Source organism: Theropithecus gelada, chromosome 11 (genome assembly GCF_003255815.1).
Source record: "Theropithecus gelada isolate Dixy chromosome 11, Tgel_1.0, whole genome shotgun sequence".
Classification (NCBI taxonomy): Eukaryota; Metazoa; Chordata; class Mammalia; order Primates; family Cercopithecidae; genus Theropithecus; species Theropithecus gelada.
Window position 1 is genome coordinate 101,762,391 of NC_037679.1, and position 19,956 is coordinate 101,782,346.

At 45.9% G+C, this 19,956-nt stretch overlaps 1 protein-coding gene across 1 annotated transcript in view; it reads right to left on the reverse strand.

Annotated features, from left to right (window-relative positions):
- Positions 1-2,753: 2,753 nt before the first annotated feature.
- Positions 2,754-19,956, reverse strand: part of TULP3 (tubby like protein 3) — a 52,722-nt gene continuing 35,519 nt past the window's right edge. The window contains exons 5-11 of the mRNA XM_025401157.1: positions 14,166-14,263; positions 13,262-13,465; positions 10,331-10,443; positions 8,991-9,105; positions 6,078-6,176; positions 5,525-5,696; positions 2,754-4,462 (exon numbers count right to left, since the gene is read on the reverse strand). Of these exons, the coding sequence (XP_025256942.1) occupies positions 4,329-4,462; positions 5,525-5,696; positions 6,078-6,176; positions 8,991-9,105; positions 10,331-10,443; positions 13,262-13,465; positions 14,166-14,263 (935 nt within the window). The 3' untranslated portion in view covers positions 2,754-4,328. The remainder of the gene's footprint in view (positions 4,463-5,524; positions 5,697-6,077; positions 6,177-8,990; positions 9,106-10,330; positions 10,444-13,261; positions 13,466-14,165; positions 14,264-19,956) is intronic.

Genomic DNA, 19,956 nt, shown 5'->3' on the forward strand with positions numbered 1-19,956 from the left:
GCTTTCCCGGAGCTCTGTGTCACCTCTCCTGCTAGTCATCCTTAGCCATCAACAGCATGAAGCTGTCCAGGGGTAACCAGTGAGTTCAGCTCAAAACAGGGGAATGCCAGAGTGTTGTCAGCATGAGTGGGGAGAAACATGTAATTCAAGAATGTAAAAAGGCACGTAGTTCAAAGCCTCTCAATCTATAAAGGAGGCAAATCATCGGCAGAAATAGGGTCAGAACCCGGGAAGATTTTGCCTTAGTCGAACCATCACTTTATTTCTGCACTTACAATGCTGGTCTCAAGGAATTGAATTGATGCTAGTTCATTTCTTCTATGATCTATTAAACTGATCAAAAAGAGCCTTTTGCAGGCCTGTTTTTAGACTTGTAATTGACACTTGCTGAAATCTTTCATCTCAGTGCCCACCAGTATGTCCCTGATCACTAGTGTACAAAACTGTGTCACAAAGAATCTATTTGGGCCAGGCATGGTAGCTCATACCTGTAATCCCAACACTCTGGGATGCCAAGGGGAGAGGATCGCTTGAGCCCAGGAGTTCAAGACCAATCTGGGCAACATGGTGAAACCCTGTCTCTACCAAAAACTTAAAAATTAGTTGTTGGTGGTGGACGTCTGTAGTCCCAGCTACTCAGGAGACTGAGGTGGGAAGATGGTTTGAGCCCAGGAGGCGGAGGTTGCAGTGAGCCAAGATCACACCACTGCACTCCAGCCTGGGAAACAGAGCCAGACCCTGTCTCAAAAAAACAGAAAAACTGGCCAGCCATGCATGCACCTTAGCCAAAGAGAATCATATGAAAAAGAAAACAATTCACATTGTGCATGTTGAAGACTTAAAAAAAAAAAAAAAAAAAAAAAAAAGGAAAAATCAAGCTGTAAGAATTGATTCCAGCTCTTGTCCTGATTTTTAGGCTCTTCTTGCTTCTTTACATGTGTTTATCACTGTGACACTGATAAGGGCCAGAAAGCCTAGGAAAGCTTTGTGGACACTTTTTTTTTTTTTTTGAGACGCAGTCACATACAGGCTGGAGTGCAGTGGCACAATCTTGGCTCACTACAGCCTCTGCCTTCTCAGTCCAAGTGATTCTCCTGCCTCAGCCTCCCAAGCAACTGAGATTACAGGCACCTGCCACCACACCCAGGTAATTTTGGTATTTTTAGTAGAGACAGGGTTTTGCCATGTTGGCCTGACTGATCTGAACTCCTGACCTCAAATGATCCTCCCACCTCGGCCTCCTTTAGTGCTGGGCATGAGACCACACCCAGCAATTTTTTTTCAACTTCTGAACATACAGCAGCTTTCAAATGTGAAGGCCGGGCACGGTGGCTTATGCCTCTAATTCTAGCACTTTGTAAGGCCAAGGTGGGAGGATCACTTCAGCCCAGGAGTTCGAGCCTGGAAAACATAGTGAAACCCTGTCTTTACTTTAAAACAAAAAATTAGCCAGTCTTGATGGCACATGCCTATTGTTCTAGCTACTCAGGAGGCTGAGGTGGGAGGATCCCTTGAGCTCAGGAAGTTGAGGCTGTGGTGGGCCAAGATCACACCACTGCACTCCAGCCTGGACAACGGGAATGAGACCCTGTCTCCAAAAAAAAAAAAAGGCCGGGGGCGGTGGCTCACGCCTGTAGTCCCAGCTACTCGGGAGGCTGAGGCAGGAGAGTTGCTTGAACCCAGGAGGCGGAGGTTGCAATGAGCCGAGATCGCCCCACTCCACTCCAGCCTGGCAACAGAGCCAGACTCCGTCTCAAAAAAAAAAAAAAAAAGGCTGGGTGCGGTGGCTCACACCTGTAATCCCAGCACTTTTGAAGGCCAAGGCGAGACCAGCCTGCAGCCTGGCCAACATGGTGAAACCTCTTCTCTACTTAAAATACAAAAATTTAACTGGGTGTAGTAGCGCACACCTGTAGTCCCAGCTACTCAGGAGGCTGAGGCAGGAGAATTGCTGAAATCTGGGAAGAGGAGGTTGCAGTGAGCTGAGATCGCCCCCACTGCACTCCAGCCTGGGTGACAAAGCAAGACTCCATCTCAAAAAACAAAAACAAGAAGTTAACACTCAAAGGCAAGCGATGGGGTCTGTTTCACTATTCGATGGTTCATTTGTGTTGCTGCTGAACCAGTAAGGAATGACAACAAATCCGGGAAGCTGACCCGGGCAGGCATCCAAAGAATATACACTCTACCCTCTGGCCCTGCTAAGCTCAGCTATTGGTCCCGTCTTCTGTCCAGACGCCCCTGGCCATCATGTGTAGTGTGTCTAGGTAGCCTCTGGAACACAGCCTTCTTAGTCTGCGGATTCCTGTTCTGCATCAGGATGACATGTTTGTTAGTCATCACCTGGTTTTAAAGAACTGATGTGTTCACTGTTACCAAAACTTTTTTTTTCTTGAGGCAAGGGACTCACTCTGTGGCCCAGGGTGGTGTGCAATGGTGTGATCTCTGCTCACTGCAACCCCAGCCTCCCGGGTTCAAGCGACTCTCATGCCTCAGCCTCTTGAGGAGCTGGGATTACAGCCGCACACCACCACACCTGGCTAATTTTGGTATTTTTAGTAGAGACAGGGTTTTGCCATGTTGGCCAGGCTGGTCTCCAACTCTTGGCCTCAGGTGATCTGCCTGCCTCGACCTCCCAAAGTGCTGGGATTATAGGTGTGAGCCACTGCACGTGGCCCAAGACGACAATTATGATTACGGAACATGACAGTGGGAACTTCCTGAGGCACAGGACTTGCAAAGGCAGTGACACATTTTTATATAAATTAACTTTTATTTCTATAGCATATAAAAGGTATAAATAGGACTTATGTAAAAACCAATCACCTGCACACACAAATTATGTGAAATTAGTTTATATATCTCTTTAAACCAGAGGGAGGAAGAGGAAGCAGGATGAGGTCCACCTGGCCCACCATAAGTCCTTCCCCAGATGCTGTCGTGTATTAATAGCTTCTGCGGTCAACCAGGGTAATCTGCCAGGCAGTGCCTCAGGATGGGGTCGGGGGGGTGGTGGTGACGAGGTGTGAGGCTTCTGGGCACGGCTGTGAGGGAGGCACTTGGTGGGAAACATGCCTGAGATGTCAACAGTCTCGTCCTCACCCAGAAGGTGGGACTTGTCGCGGGGGAAAAAAGCCAAGGGTCCCGCAGCTCCCAGCTGGCTCTCCTTCATGTGCTTATCTGATGTGGTGCAGGAAAAACAGGCAGGGGTGAGCGGTTTGTCCACGGAAGGGAAGTCTGAGGGAGCAGCCGCCATGGACGTCCCACCCAGTGCTGGCAGTTCTGTGCACAAGCGATGCAGCTCAGCGGTGCTGACAGTGGAGCTCACAGAGCTCCCGTATTCTCAAGGTTTGGATACATTCTGGGAGGGATGAACTGGTGTAAGAGTCACATAATACGTGGAGGGGTGTAATAATCCAAAAAATGTAGCAAAATACCTTCTATGCCTATGAACCTGGGTTGGGGGAGCCGCGAACAAAGTCCAAAGCTCTGCCACACGGGCCAGCAGTGCTCATGACTGCTGGCTGGTCTTCCCCAAAGCCTCTCCTGCCACCTTTTTTTTTTTTTTAAACTAAACTAAATGGTCAATACTGCCATCTCTCTTGATAATGACAAAATGTTTGCACCAGATGCCTGCAGTTGTGTGTCACTCCACACTAATGGATCCGTAGTGATACAGCTGTGGGAGGCACTCCTGGGTTGAAAATGAAGGCAATTATCAAATCACTGTCAGTCTTGACTGAGTCACCTCTAGAGTTTATGCTTTCGGCCTTAATTGAAATGAAGACAGTTATATACAATTCTCACATAATTGATCACAAATGCGATCATAGCCACTCTGACTAAGATTGGTGCTGGCCAATCTGCTGTGAGGGAATGAAGAGAGGAGAGGAACTTCAGTGTCAGTCCCTGATTCTACTGCAAGTTTCTAAGCACAGGAAATCCCACTCTAGCTTCAGGAGACGATACGTGACAAGAACATGACTGTGCTTTAAATCATCTCTCAACTATGCTAAGTTGTGATCCCTCACCAAGTCTATGAAACCTGGAAAAGGAGTAGAGTGCACGGGGTGTGTGTGTGTTTTATAAATTCAGGGATCATTCCAAAAGGGGCAAACTATTGCTTTCCGTGTGTGTGTTTTATAAATTCAGGGATCATTCCAAAAGGGGCAAACGATTGCTTTCGTGTGTGTGTTTTATAAATTCAGGGATCATTCCAAAAGGGGCAAACTATTGCTCTTCAAGTCCTGGGGCAGGGAGGGGAAGAGGAGGCCACTGTCCGCTCCTGAAAGCTCTGTGGGGAGAAAGGCCCCTGCCTGATTGTTCTGTCATTCACATGCCAGCTTACTGTCAAAGCTAGAAAGACCGATGCCAAAGGCCTGAACTGCGCAAAGTGGGTAGTTGTAGTCCAGTGTGAACACGTCATCTGCTACACGTCCAAACTGCATGACTATATAGTCAGCTAGAAACACAAGGAAATCAAGATGTTAGAATATAATGTGGTTGCACTAGGGGAAAACTTTCTTTTTCTTCCTTTTCTGAGTTGGGGTTTTGCTCTGTCGCCCAGGCTGGAGCCTAGTGGAATGACCACAGCTCACTGCAGCCTTGACCTCCCATCCCAGGCTCAAGTGATCCTCCCACCTCAGCCTCTTGAGTAGCTGGGACTACAGGCAAGCACCACCATGCCTGGCTAGTATTTCACTTTTTGTGAAGACAGGGTCTCAGTGTGTTGCTCAAGCTGGTCTCAAACACCTAGGCCAAAGTGATTCTCCTGCCTCGGCCTCCCAAAGTGCTGGGATTACTGGCCCAGTGAAAACCTATTTATGATATAGAAAGAATCCTCCAAATAGGCCAGTTAATCACCAGGTTTCTGTAGAATAGACAGCGGCTTGCTGGGAACGTCACAAGCTCCGTAGGCTAGAGGTGCCAGGAACCTTTATTGGGGTCATTTGCCTTTGTTTCCCAAACAACCTACTCGGTGACTTCTCTGATTTTTTTTTTTTTTTTTTTTGAGACGGAGTCTCGCTCTGTCGCCCAGGCTGGAGTGCAGTGACGCAATCTCGGCTCACTGCAGCCTCGACCTCCTGGCTCAAGTGATGCTCCCACCTCAGCCTCCCAGGTACCTTGGACTACAAGTACCTGCCACCAGGCCCAGCTAATTTTTTCTATTTTTTGTAGAGATGGGGTTTCACACCATGTTGCCCAGCCTAGTCTTAAGCTCCTGGTCTCAAGCGATCTGCCCACCTCAGCCTCACAAAGTGCTGAGATTACAGACGTGAGCCATGATGCCCAGCCAGCTTTTCTGATTTGCTATAGCATCTCTCTCACACTCCTCCCCCCTCCTCAACACAGTGATTCACAAGTTTTCTCCAAAACTGTAGTTTCATCTTTCCAAAGAAATCCTTTCTCTCCTCCATGATTACCTCCTGACTATCATTTCCTATTGCACACAGGGAATGTGCATTTCCCATCCTGTAAGAGCGTCTATCCTCCTCTTCCTACCCAACCCTTCCCGGAGGCTTACGGTCATTTTTGTGGACTATCTGGAAGTTCTTCACTGATGCCTGAGTGACCCGGCCACGAAAGTTGAGGACATAGGACTGAGTGTCACTGTTCCAGACGGGGGCCTTGTTGTGCAGTTCAATCAGATTTTCCATAGTTTTGTTCTGCCACCTTGAGAGCAAACTGTCATGGTTCTGTCCAAAGGGAAAATCATTACTTTGTAACTGACAACCCTACAACTCCACGAGATAGAAGGTAGAGGAGGATCCTTTCTCCATTTCAGAAAGGGTAAACCAGAAGCAAAGAATGAAAGCCAACAATGAAGACAGGTTTTAAAAATTATTCTACATTCTCCAGCATTTCTCTTTGAAGAAAACACGGTTTCAAGGCAACGACTCTGCAACTGCTCTTATCCTGAGGCTCTGGAGGGCAGCTCTCCTGAAGAAGGGTATGGAGCCATGCTCCAGTGTGGGGCTCTGGAAGCTCAATTTTTTTTTTTTTTTTGGTATTAACCTCTCTGTATTGTACTACTGTCTTTTAGAGTCTTTTGCTGATTTGAATATGTTCTTACTCACGTTTCGTGGCTGATATGGGATCTGCTTATGATTCAGTGTCATTCCAGGAATGATCACAGACATTTTCCTAGGACCTTTAAATCCAAGTACGTTCGTCTCCTGGAAGATAGGAAAACAAGGCAGAACTTGGAAACAGGAGAAAAATAGAGACCACATTCTTTTAAAACATGAGACTTTCTTGGGAACGTTAAGATGCTTACAATATCAGGTGTACCGGCCAGGGGCGGTGGCTCACGCCTGTAATCCCAGAACTTTGGGAGGCTGAGGTGGGCAGATCACCTGAGGTCAGGAGTTCCAGACCAGCCTGGCCAACATGGTGAAACCCTGTCTCTACTAAAAATACAAAAACTAGCCAGGCATGGTGGCGAGTGCCTGTAGTCCCAGCTACTAAGGAGGCTGACGCAGGAGAATTGCTTGAACCCAGGAGGCAGAGGCTGCAGTGAGCTGAGATCGCATCATTGCACTCCAGTCTGGGTGATAAGAGTGAGACTCTGCCAAAAAAATAAATAAATAAAAAATATAATAAATCATGTGTACCAAAAATAATTTTATTACTTTGCTATAAACAGAGAGTCAAAAACAGGAAAGTAATATATCTCTTTATATATATATAAATATATATATTATATATAAAATATATATAAATATATAATATATATAAAAATATATATATATTATATATAAAAATATATATATAAATATATATAAATATAACTCTTTTTTTTGTTGTTGTTTTGTTTTCTCAGACAGCGTCTTGCTCTGTTGCCCAGGCTGGAGTGCAGTGGTGCAATCCCGACTCACTGCAAGCTCTGTCTCCTGGGTTCATGCCATTCTCCTGCCTCAGCCTCCCGAGTAGATGGGACTACAGGCACCCGCCAGCACGCCCAGCTAATTTTGTATTTTTTTTTTTTTTAAGTCGAGACAGGGTTTCTCCATGTTGGTCAGGCTGGTCTCCAGTTCCCGACCTCAGGTGATCCGCCCATCTCAGCCTCCCAAAGTGCTGTGATTACAGGAGTGAGCCACCACGCCCGACCTCTTACTCTTGAGTCTTAAATGAGATTTGAGGTAACTGTGAACAAACTGCCCAACTTTGTCAGCACCAACACATATTTATTTCCCAGTGAGGGCATGGCACTAGATTACATACAGTGAGAATGAGTTGTGGTTAAATAAGGCCCGCACTAGATGTTAAAAATGCCTGTCAAGCCAAGCAGATTATTCTTATTTTATTTTGAGACGGAGTCTTGCTCTGTCACCCAGGCTGGAGTGCAACCTCTGCCTCCTGGGTTCAAGCGATTCTCCTGCCTCAGCCTCTTGAGTAGCTGGGATTACAGGTGCCTGCCACCACGCCTGGCTAATTTTTTTATATTTTTAGTAGAGACGGGGTTTTGCCATGTTGGCCAGGCTGGTCTCGACCTCCTGACTTCAGGTGATCCACGCGCATCAGCCTCCTGAAGCGTTGGGATTACAGGCATGAGACACCGCGCCTGGCCGATTATTATTATTTTTTAAATAGGATCTCATGCTGTCGCCCAGGCTGGAGTGCATGGCGTGATCACAGCTCACTGCAGCCTCGACCCTCCTAAGACTCAAGTGATCCTCTTGCCTCAGCGCCTCCAGTAGCTGGGACTCCAGCTACTGCCACCACGCCCAGCTAGTTTTTGTATTTTTAGTAGAGACAGGGTTTCACCATGTTGCCTAGTCTGGTCTCTCCCGGGCTCAAGTGATCTGCCCGCCTCAGCCTCCCAAAGTGCTGGGATTACAGGTGTGAGCCATCAAGCCCAGCCAAGCTAAGCAGATTATGTATGAAAGCTATAGAGGAAAGACACTTTACATCAAAGTGTTGAAGTCAAATGGTTCTCAGGCATGTAGATAAGATCTCATGGGATTAATTTCAACTTAAGAAAGTTGAGACTTTGGAATAAAAAAACCAGCTGAGATGGGTCAATTCCTTCTTGCTTTCTCTTACTCAACAACTCTTTGAATACCTACTGTGTGCCAGGCCATGTGCTAGTATGGATACAGCCATGAGTAAGAGTTCACAAGAATTTACAAACTGGTGGAGACAGTTCATGTTGAACAAATAATAACAAGTACATGTGGGTTACAAATGCCACAAGGACACAGACAAAGGAATGTCAACCACATCTAGTGGAGTACATCAGAAAAGACTTTGATAAAGGCAAAAGGCAAGAAAGAGGAAAAGGGAAGCCTCTCCAAGGAGGAAAGAGGAGTGTGGTTGGACAAAGGAACGACAGGAGGGCTGCTTCGCTAGAATGATGGGAAGCGGGGGTGAGCCAACAGAGGAGTCTGAAAGCAAATGCTGCCATGTTAGATCTTACCCAATGGGGAGTCACTAAAAGGTCTGAAGCAGCACAGGAGGCTCAACTAGAGCCTTGTTTTAGGAAGATTCATTTGGTAGCAGTAGAGAATGAGCTAGATAGTTCTCAGGTCTTTCCTGGGTGTGAAATAAAATGAAAAAGTACAATAAAACAAATAATAAGATGAAATTTAAAAAGAAGTGAACTATACATGCCAAAAAGAGGAAAAAAATAAGAAAAAGATTAAAAAGAGAAAAAAGAGAATGAACTAGATAGGAAAAGATTAAAAGCAAAAAAAGATCAGCTTTAATTTATTGTAACCTTTGGCCACTGGATAAGAAGTAAAGGTCTGAACTAAGTGGCAGCAGGAAAAAAGAAGAAGAAATAAGGGAAGAAATATTCCGAGAGTGAAAAATAATTGAACTTGGCGATTCAGATAACTAAAACTCAAATACATGGAGAAAGTGGTACAGTAACAGAAATCAGAAATAGAAACAAGCTTGGGAGGGGAGGTTCTTTGGCGACACTAGGTGAAAAGTGCCAGCAGGACATCAGGAGGGCAGGAAGTGGGCCTTGGGAAAGCAGCACTCACATAGGAGATGGCGGCCAGCTCCTGCCGGGCGTGGGCCGCTCCTACCAGACCCCGGCCCTTGATGGGGCAGATACCACGGTCGTAAACGGTAAACTTGGTCCCCATGAGGTTGGATCTGGAGTCAGGAGAAAAAGTCACCAAGATGATCTGTAATTTTTTTTCTTTTTTTTTGAGACGGAGTCTGGCTCTGTCTCCCAGGCTGCAGTGCAGTGGCGCGATCTCAGCTCACTGCAAGCTTCGCCTCCCGGGTTCCCGCCATTCTCCTGCCTCAGCCTCCCGAGTAGCTGGGACTATAGGCGCCGCCACCTCGCCCGGCTAGTTTTTTGTATTTCTTTTTAGTAGAGACGGGGTTTCACCGCGTTAGCCAGGATGGTCTCGATCTCCTGACCTCGTGATCCGCCCGTCTCGGCCTCCCAAAGTGCTGGGATTATAGGCTTGAGCCACCGCGCCCGGCCAATTTTTTTCCTTATACAAACACAATCTAAGATAAGGAAAATGGAAGCCTATTTTCCAAATGTCTAAATGTTCATCATCACTTTTTCAAAAATATCTCATTAAAGCAAGGAAGGAACTGAGATTTTCTTTTAACTTTTTATTTACTCGTTCATTCATCTGAGACAGGTTCTCGCTCTGTCACCCAGCTGGAGTGCAGTGGCAGGGATCATAGCTCACTGCAGCCTCAAACTCCCAGGCTCAAGCCATCCTCCCACCTTAACCTCCTGGGTAGCTGGGGCTACAGGCGAGCACTGCCATGCCTGGCTAATTTTAAAAATTTTTGAAGAGATGTCTCAATGTGTTGCCCAGACTGGTCTCAAACTCCTGGCCTCAAGTGATCCTCCAACCTCAGCCTCCCCAAATGCTGGGATTACAGGCCTAAGCAACCACACCACACTTATTTATTTTTCTGAGGCAGACTCTCATTCTGTTACCCAGGTTGGGGTTTAGTGGTGCTGTCTTGGCTCATGGCAACCTCTGCCTCCTCGATTCAAGCAATTCTCGTGCTTCAGCCTCCTGGGTAGCTGGAATTACAGGTACGCGCTACCACACCCGGCTGATTTTTGTATTTTTAGTAGAGAAGGGGTTTCTGCCATGTTGGCCAGGCTGGACTCTAACTCCTAACCTCAAGTGATCCACCCGCCTTGGCCTCTCAAAGTGCTGGGATTACAGGTGTGAGCCACTGTACCCAGCCTTTTTTTTTTTTCTTTTCTTTTTTTTTTTTTTTTTTTTTTTAAGATTACAACATCAATACATGCTAGTTGTAACCAAGATATGAACTGTTCTGCAACTATAGGAATAAGACTATCAGAAAGAATAGGACAGGGATCTAAGGTTGCTTTCACCTAAGCTTGCCGACATAACTTTCTCCTTCACGAGATAAATCAACTGGATCAACGGAGATGAGGTAGTTGGCTGTTTTGCTCTTTTTCCGCTTTCTAGCTGCAAGAAGAAATATCTGGGAAAAGAAAAAGTGTCAGTCAAAAATGAAGTCGAGAGAACCCACCTCGCCCCTGGGGCCATGGCTGTCCTACCTATTCATTCAGCCAGTGTTCAGCAAGTCCCCAGCATATGTCTAAGCTGTTAATCTTTGGGTCTTCATCCCTTTTTCTAACTCTCTTATCAGAATTCACTATCAGGCTGGGTGCAGTGGCTCACCCCTGTAATCCCAGCACTTTGGGAGGCTGAGGTGGGCGGATCACAGGGTCAGGAGATCGAGACCATCCTGGCTAACCCAGTGAAACCCTGTCTCTACTAAAAATACAAAAAATTAGCCGGGTGTGGTGGCGGGAGCCTGTAGTCCCAGCTACTCGGGAGGCTAAGGCAGGAGAATGGCATGAACCCAGGAGGCGGAGCTTGCAGTGAGCCCAGATCGTGCCACTGCACTCCAGCCTGGGCGACAGAGTGAGATTCTGTCTCAAAAAAAAAAAAAAAATTCACTAACAGGGTTTTCTTCCTGTACGGTTTTTCTAAATTCACTAGCTTGAGTCTCCATATAATTAGTTACAACTTCATCCCTAAAAACTTCCAGTTAAAAAAAAAATCTCCAAAGCTGGGCCAGGTGGCATGAGCCTATAATCCCAGCTGCTTGGGAGGCTGAGGTAGAGGGATCACTGGAGTCCAGGAGTTCAAGGCCAGCCTGGGCAACCCTGCAGAATCCAATAAATAAATAACAATAAATGTTCATCCAATGCCATGATTAAGAGTCTTTCCAACTTTAGGAGAGACAGGATCCTGAATACCTTCCCATTCTTTACTGTGATGGCTTTCTTCCTTTCTTTTTTCTTTTTTTTTTTTTTTTTTGAGGCAGGGTCTCACTCTGTCACCCAGGCTACAGCGCAGTGGCGCAATCACAGCTCATTGCAACCCCTGCCTCCCAAGTTCAAGTGATTTTCCTGCCTCAGCCTCCCAAGTAGCTGGAACTACAGGTGCATGCCACCACTCCTGGCTAATTTTTTTATTTTTTGCTAGAGACAGGGTCTCCCCATGTTGGCCAAGCTGGTCTCGAGCTCCTGTCCTCAAGGGATCCACCCGCCTCAGCCTCCCAAAGTGCTGGGATTATAGGCGTGAGCCACTGCACCTGGCCTGTGATAGCTTTCTTAATGCCATGGGGACACAGACAAAGGAATGTCAACCACACCTGGTGGAGCACATCAGGAAAGACTTTGATTAGGCAAAGGGCAAGAAGGGGCAAAAGGGAAGGCTCTCCAGGGAGGAAATACTCTTTTTTTTTTTTTGAGATGGAGTCTCGCTCTGTCGCCCAGGCTGGAGTGCTGTGGCCGGAGCTCAGCTCACTGCAAGCTCTGCCTCCTGGGTTTACGCCATTCTCCTGCCTCAGCCTCCCGAGTAGCTGGGACTACAGGTGCCCACCACCTTGCCTGGCTAGTTTTTTTTGTATTTTTTAGTAGAGACGGGGTTTCACCAGGTTAGCCAGGATGGTCTCAATCTCCTGACCCTGTGATCCGCCCGTCTTGGCCTCCCAAAGTGCTTGAGCCACCGCGCCCGGCCTCTTTTTTTCTATATTGCTGTTTTTTTTTTTTTTTTGAGATGGAGTCTCGCTCTGTCACCCAGGCTGGAGTGCAGTGGCCGGATCTCAGCTCACTGCAAGCTCCGCCTCCCGGGTTCACGCCATTCTCCTGCCTCAGCCTCCTGAGTAGCTGGGACCACAGGCGTACGCCACCTCACCCGGCTAGTTTTTTGTGTTTTTAGTAGAGACGGGGTTTCACCGGGTTAGCCAGGATGGTCTCGATCTCCTGACCTCGTGATCTGCCCGTCTCGGCCTCCCAAAGTGCTGGGATTACAGGCTTGAGCCACCGCGCCCAGCCTCTTTTTTTCTATATTGCTGTTGTTTTAAACCACTGTGACTTCCATGGCATGAATACCATCCTATGCAGGCATCCTTCCTAAACTCTACTAGACCAGGACCGTAACAGGGAAGCAGGAGAGTGGCAGAGCTAAGCAGGAAGACTTTAGAATTATGCAGAAACAGGTTTGAATTTGGCTCTGCCATCACTTAGTGCAATCTGGGGTAGGTAAGTCACTCCCTAAGCCCCAGTTAGTTACCTCATCTTTAAAACAGAGATGAGAAATCCTACCTAACAAGGTGGCTACAACGATCACAGGTGATCATACACATAAATATATATGCACATGGTTGGTCTGCTGTAAACACTCAATAAATGGTGGTTAGAACAATTAATACCTACTATCATTATCTCATTTCTAGGCTCTTAAAAGCATCTGTTAAGACCTGGTATTAATACAAAATTAATAAAGTTCATCAGCACATATTAAATTGGCTCAAATTTATAAAAGAAATTAGAATTTCTAGGGTGAGAAACAAGACATTTAACTTGTATGTCCTTCGTATTTCTAATTCATCCTATTCCCCAAAACTCGCTCTCCTTCCACAATGTCATGTTTTATCATTAAAAAAAAAAAAAAAAAAAAAGAACAGTAGCATCCAAAAACTAAATCATGGGAGACAGGTGAAAACTTACATTACAAAATACCTGTAAAATTACATTAAGAAATACCTGCCCATTTTCCCACATTGTGGACCAAGCTCTTATTTGTGGGAGGGTAGAGCTTGCTGCCTATTAGACCATGAGCTCTTCGCAGAAAAGGAGAACACAGCGTCTGGGGACTGAAAGATACAATCTACTTCTAACTGGCTTGGTCTAATACCAGAGTTAGTTCCCTAAGGCCCATCAACAATCTATTCCCACAACATTCTTCTCTCTCTCAAGAGTTTTCTTAGAAATCAATTCTCATACCTTCTGATTTTCTTCTTTTTCCAAGTACATATAGTAGGTGGGGAAGAGGCCCCGATCCATTCCCTTTTTATCCCGGATTATCCGACATCTTACTGTGACACCTTGAGGGGCAGGACTATACACAAAGTCCTCCAGGTCGTCTGTGTCTCCCAGGAGGTTATCAGCTGGTTGGGCTGTGGTAGCAGAACAGGAAGTGCCTGTATCCTGAAAGGACAGCCATACATGAGCAACAAGAGGCCAGGACTCAAAATCTGATTCTCTTTGAGAAGCACTTAGTGGACAAAGCAACTTAGAAATTTACCCCTGTGTCTTCAGTCTTCTGACAGAATAAGGAAAACTGAAAAGTTAAATAAGGATATGAATATTAAGAGTAATGAAGAGCTAAGTATGCAAATGGGACAAAGCCTCACAATAGCTGACCTGAGATAGAAAAAATTAGATCATAAGCTAAATTTGAGCTTAAACTTCTGAAGGAACCCTCATTCACTAATGGTATTTAAATACTGAAGATATGTTTGAGGGCTGGGAACGGTGGCTCACACCTGTAATCCCAGCACTTTGGGAGGCCGAGGCGGGTGGATCACAAGCTCAGGAGATGGAGACCATCCTAGCTAACACGGTGAAACCCCGTCTCTACTAAAAATACAAAAAATTAGCCGGGCGTGGTGGTGGCGCCTGTGGTCCCAGCTACTCAGGAGGCTGAGGCAGGAGAATGGCGTGAACCCGGGAGGCGGAGTTTGCAGCGAGCCGAGATCATGCCACTGCACTCCAGCCTGGGCGACAGAGTGAGACTGTCTCAAAAATAAATAAATACATACATACATACATACACACACACATACTGAAGATATGTTTGAGAAAGAGTCAAGTTAGCTCTAACGGAAGAAGTTTCAGAACTACATACAGTTGAATTCTGGCTGGATGCAGAATTTGGTCTTTCTAAACATGCTGACTGGGATCTTCCATCAGTCTCCTCATCGAAGTTCACACTTTCAGAGGTATCTAGCAGAAAAGGAAGAACTGTTAGCACTGCCAACACTGGTTTAAAAAAGGTCTTTGAAACAAAGATAGTTTTAATTTTTTTTGCTTAAAACCTTCCTAACTATTGTGACCCTAAACACAACTATTTTGTCCAAATACATAAAACAGGCAAATTCATAGAGACAGAAAGTAGAATAGAGGTTACTAGGGGCTGGGGGCAGGGGAGAATGAGGAATTATCTTGAATGGGTGTGAAGTCTCAGGGATGATGAAAAAGTTCTGGAGATGGATGGTAGTGGTGGTTGCACAACATTGCTAATGTAGTTAATGTCACTGAATCTCACACTTTAAAATGATTAAACTTGTAAATTTTAGTCAGGGCAGACTGGGTACGGTGGCTCACACCTGTAATCCCAGCACTTTGGGAGGCTGAGGTGGGCAGATGACGAGGTCAGGAGATTGAGACCATCCAGCTAACATGGTGAAGCCCCGTCTCTACTAAAAATACAAAAAATTAGCCGGGCATGGTGGTGGGCGCCTGTAGTCCCAGCTACTCGGGAGGCTGAGGCAGGAGAATCGCTTGAACCTGGGAGGCAGAGCTTGCAGTGAGCCGAGATTGCGCCACTGCACTCCAGCCTGGGCAACAGAGTGAGACTGTCTTAAAAAAAAAAAAAAAAAAAAAAAAATTAATTTAGGCAGGGCACAGTGGCTTACGCCTGTACTCCTAGCACTTTGGGAGGCTGAGGCAGAAGGACTGCTTGAGGCCACGAGTTTGAGATCTGTCTCTATAAAAAGTTTTTTTAAAAAACTTAGCCAGGCATGATGGTACCTGTGTGTCTGTAATCCTAGCTAGCTGAGGTGGGTAGATCACTTAAGCCCAGGATTTTGAGGCTAAAGTGAGCTATGCTTGTGCCACTGCACCCCAGCCGAGGCAACAGAATGACACCTGAACTCTTTAAAAAAAAAAAAAAGTGTACTTTTTGTATTTGGAAGGGAAGGGAAGGCTTCAGTAAAAACAGGAAAACTTGCTAGACATTCTAAAAAGAGCTGTAGCTCTAATAAATTATTATTATTATTATTATTATTAAGATGGAGTCTCGCTCTGTCGCTCAGGCTGGAATGCAGTGGCACGATCTCGGCTCACTGCAACCTTCATCTCCCGGGTTCAAGCGATTCTCTTGTCTCAGCCTCCCCGGTAGGTGGGATTACAGGTGTGCACCACCAAGCCCAGCTAATTTTTTTGTATTTTTAGTAGAGATGGGCCAGAGTTGGCCAGGCTGGTCTCAAACTCCTGACCTCAGGTGATCTGCCCGCCTCGGCCTCCCAAAGTGTTGAGATAATAGGTGCGAGCCACCATGCCAGGCCAACACTGGTAACTTTTATGTTACGATGCATGTTTTACCACAATTAAAAAAAAAAATCCAATGATGCATTGTTCTCTACAGCAGTTTTATTCCCCCCAGCATTTTCTTTTCTATTTTTTTCTGAGATGGAGTTTTGCTCTCATTGCCCAGGCTGGAGTGCAATGGCGCAATCTCGGCTCACCGCAACCTCCGCCTCCTGGGTTCAAGTGATTTTCCTGCCTCAGCCTTTTGAGTAGCTGGGATTACAGGCACCCGCCACCACATCTGGCTAATTTTGTATTTGTAGTAGAGACAGGGTTGCTCCATGTTGGTCAGGCTGGCCTCGAACTCCCAAACTCAGCCTCAGCCTCCCAAGTAGCTGGAATTACAGGTGCCCGCCACCACACCCGGCTAATTTTTTTTGTATTTTTAGTGGAGACGGGGTTTCACCATGTTGGCCAGGCTGGTCTCGAACTCCTGACGTCAGGTGATCTGCCCGCCTCTGCCTCCCAAAGTGCTGGGATTACAGGCGTAAGCCACCGTGCCTGGCCTATTGTGTACTTGAAATGGATGAGGTGTATGGTCTATAATTTATATCTCAAAAGAGCTGTTACTTAAAAAAATTATTTGCTTTGCAAAGGACATTTTTTCCTTCTGCTCTCTAAGATACTAACTTATTATTATTATTTTTCGAGACAGGGTTTCACTCTGCTGCCCAGGTGGGAGTGCAGTGGCCAAATCACGGCTGCTCACTGCAGCCTCAACTTCCTGGGCTCACGTGATCCTCCCACCTCAGCCTCCTGAGTACCTGGGACTACACCATGTCCAGGTAATTTTCTGTAGAGATGGGGTTTCACCAAGTTGCCCAGACTGATCTCAAACTCTTGGGCTCAAGCGATCCGCCCACCTCAGCTTCCCAAAGTGCTGAGATTACAGGCAGGAGCCACCACACCTGGTATCCCCCCTTTTTATTGGTAGCAAAAAGGCAGAAAACTCCTGAGATACCACTATCGTATGGATATCTTCACCTATTACTATGTTTTCAAATGCCATTTTTATACCAAGAACTCAGTTCACATGAATCTGTCTTGAGAGATCAAAGATCTCTCTGAAACTTTCAAGACAAGCAAATTGGACCCACTTATAGGGACATAATCTGCCAAACTGACACTTCTTAGAATTCAATCAAAACAGCATTTAATGGGTTTTATAGTCAATATGCAACCTGTTGAGACATGAAAAGGCATTAATTCATCTGGCACTGAAAGGCCACTTCTGAGAAAGGACACAGCCACTTCACAGAGCAGTGCAAAAGCAGACAATGTGGTATTTACAGTCAGGGATAAAGAACTAGACTAAGAATCAGAAAATCTAAATCTGCCACTTTTCAGCTAGTTGACTCAAGGTAAGTAATTTAGCTTTGGTTAAATAGAAAATCATTTTTGCTCTGACTCATTCTATCTGTCCAACCCACATCTTTTACTTTCTTTTGTTGTAAAAATAGTGGTAGTAAAATAATAGGAAAGTACCATGGTCACCTTCATGTTAAAGACAGGAGAACTGAGGCAGAGAAAAGTGAAGTTGTATGCTCTTCTTCCCAGCCAGAAGTGGCAGAACAGAAAATCAAAACCAAGCAAGCTGGCCCAAGAGCTGTGCTCAAATCCATGTCACCAAATTGCCTTTCCTACACCATGCACTCCGGTCACCTGGCCCCGTTTGCACAGACATCTCATGTTTTTACACCTAGCCTTTGCTCATGTGATTTCTTCTGCCCGTTTGCTTCCTAACTAGCAGTATGATCTATGACACATTACTTAGCCACTCTAATAACTTTTTTTTTTGATATGGAGTCTTGCTCTGTCGCCAGGCTGGAGTGCAGTGGCGCAATCTCTGCTCACTGCAACCTCTGACTCCCTGGTTCAAGCGATTCTCTTGCCTCAGCCTCCTGAGTAGCTGGGATTACAGGCATGTGCCACCATGCCCAGCTAATTTTTGTATTTTTAGTAGAGACAGGGTTTCACCATGTTGGCCAGGGTAGTCTCGATCTCCTGACCTCGTGATCCACCTGTCTTGGCCTCCTTTTTTTTTTTTTGAGACGGAGTCTCGCTCTGTCGCCCAGGCTGGAGTGCAGTGGCGCGATCTCAGCTCACTGAAAGCTCCGCCTCCCAGGTTCACACCATTCTCCTGCCTCAGCCTCCCAAGTAGCTGGGACTACAGGGCCCCACCACCATGCCCAGCTAAATTTTTGTATTTTTAGTAGAGACGGGGTTTCACTGTGTTAGCCAGGATGGTCTCGATCTCCTGACCTCGTGATCTGCCCGCCTCGGTCTCCCAAAGTGCTAGGATTACAGGCATAAGCCACAGCACCCAGCCCTATCTTTTTTTTTAATTAATTTTTATTTATTTATTTTTGAGACAGGGTCTCACTCTACACACAGGCAGCAACACAATCCTGGCTCACTGTAGTCTCAAACTCTGAGGCTTAAGCAATCCTCCCACCTCAGTCTCCCAAAGTGCTGGGGTTATAAGCATGAGCCGCTCCGCCCAACCCAATTTTTTTTTTTTAATTTTTAGAGACATGGTTTCATTCTGTCACCCAGGCTGGAGTGCTGTGGCATGATCATAGCTCACTGCATCCTCAATCAGCTGGGCTCGAGCAATCCTCCCAGCACAATCTCTTAAGTAGCTGCAACTACCATCACACTCAGCTAATTAAAAAAAAATTTTTGTTAGACACTGGGTCTTGCTATGTTGCCCTGCCTGGTCCTGAACACCTAACTTCAAGCAATCCTCCCACCTCAGCCTCTTTAAGTGTTGGGATTACAGGTATGAGCCACCAGGCCCAGCCTTCTATTACTCCCTAAAGTCCCAATTCCTGATGTGGTCTATTAGGTCCCACATAATTAGAGCCTACCTCCCTGTCCTGGCTCACCTCTCTACATCCCCCTTCCTACTCTATGACCACACACCCTGAGCTGCTGCCATTATGAACTGGCCAGCACTTCTTCCTGAATCAGGCACTAGCTCAAATATCACTGTTTCTGGGAAGGCTCCCAAGCCTCCAAGTGGAGTGAGGCATTGGGCTCTCTCAGCACCTTGATTTTCTAGCTCTAGCCTATTTAAGTGCATGAAGCTTCAATTAGAATAAGCACTCCATGAGGGCGAGAACCATGCTTACTCACGTATCCTAAGTACCTAGAATGTTGCCTGAGATATGGTATGTACTTTACTTTTTTTTTTTTGGTTGAGATAGGGTCCTGCTCTGTAACCAGGCTGAAGTACAGTGGCGCAATCTCAAGCTCAGTGCAACCTCTGCTGCCCAGGCTCAAGCCATCCTCCTGCCTCAGCCCCCCAAGTAGCTGGGATTACAGGTGTGCACCACTGCACCCAGCCAATTTTTTTTTTTTTTTTTTTTTTTTTTTGGCATTTTTTGTAGAGACAAGGTTTCTCCATGTTGCCCAGGCTGGTCTTGAACCCTTGGACTCAAGTGATCTGCCCGCCTCAGCCTCCCAAAGTGTTAGGATTATAGGCATGAGCCACCATGCCTGGACTCAAAACATACTTTCTTTTCCTTTCTTTTTTTTGAGAAGTTTCACTCTTGTTGCCCAGGCTGGAGTGCAATGGCGCAATCTTGGTTCACTGCAACCTCCGCCTCCGAAGTTCAAGTGATTCTCCTGCCTCAGCCTCCCGAGTAGCTGGGATTACAGGCACCCACCACCACGCTTGGCTAATTTTTTTATATTTTTAGTAGAGACGGGGTTTCACCATGTGCTGGTCTCAAACTCTTGACCTTCAGGTGATCCACCCACCTTGGCCTCCCAAAGTGCTGGGATTACAGGCGTGAGCCACTGTGCCTGGCCACAACATACTTTCTAAATAAGTGAATATACGAATTTGTTTAAACGTTCATTTATTATGCCATTCCGTGGTATATGAATCTCCTGATTCATATATCCCAGGATCTAGCAATGTTTGCCTAATGCAAAGAAGGTACCCAATAGATATTCATTATTGGGCTTCAGTTTTCTCATCTGAAAAGGGGATGCTTAATCCCTTCTCATTATAAAATTATTTTTCTAAAAAGGAAAGACTACAAGGGATCTTTGAAATGTATGGGAATATTTATGGAAATGAGAGCTCCAACTAGAAGAAAGGCTATCAATCATCACCAACTATGAAACAGAGGTGGAGTAGAAGGCTGAGTGACAAGTCTGTCAGAAGGAGACGGTGGGAACCGAAAATAGTCAAAAAGAGAGAAACAGTCATCTATGGTAGCTAGTAGTTTAGATTTAATTATCTTCTTTTTCTCAGGCAATAGTATAAATACTACCATTGCTGACAATTACCAACATTCAGATGTAAAAGATGCTTA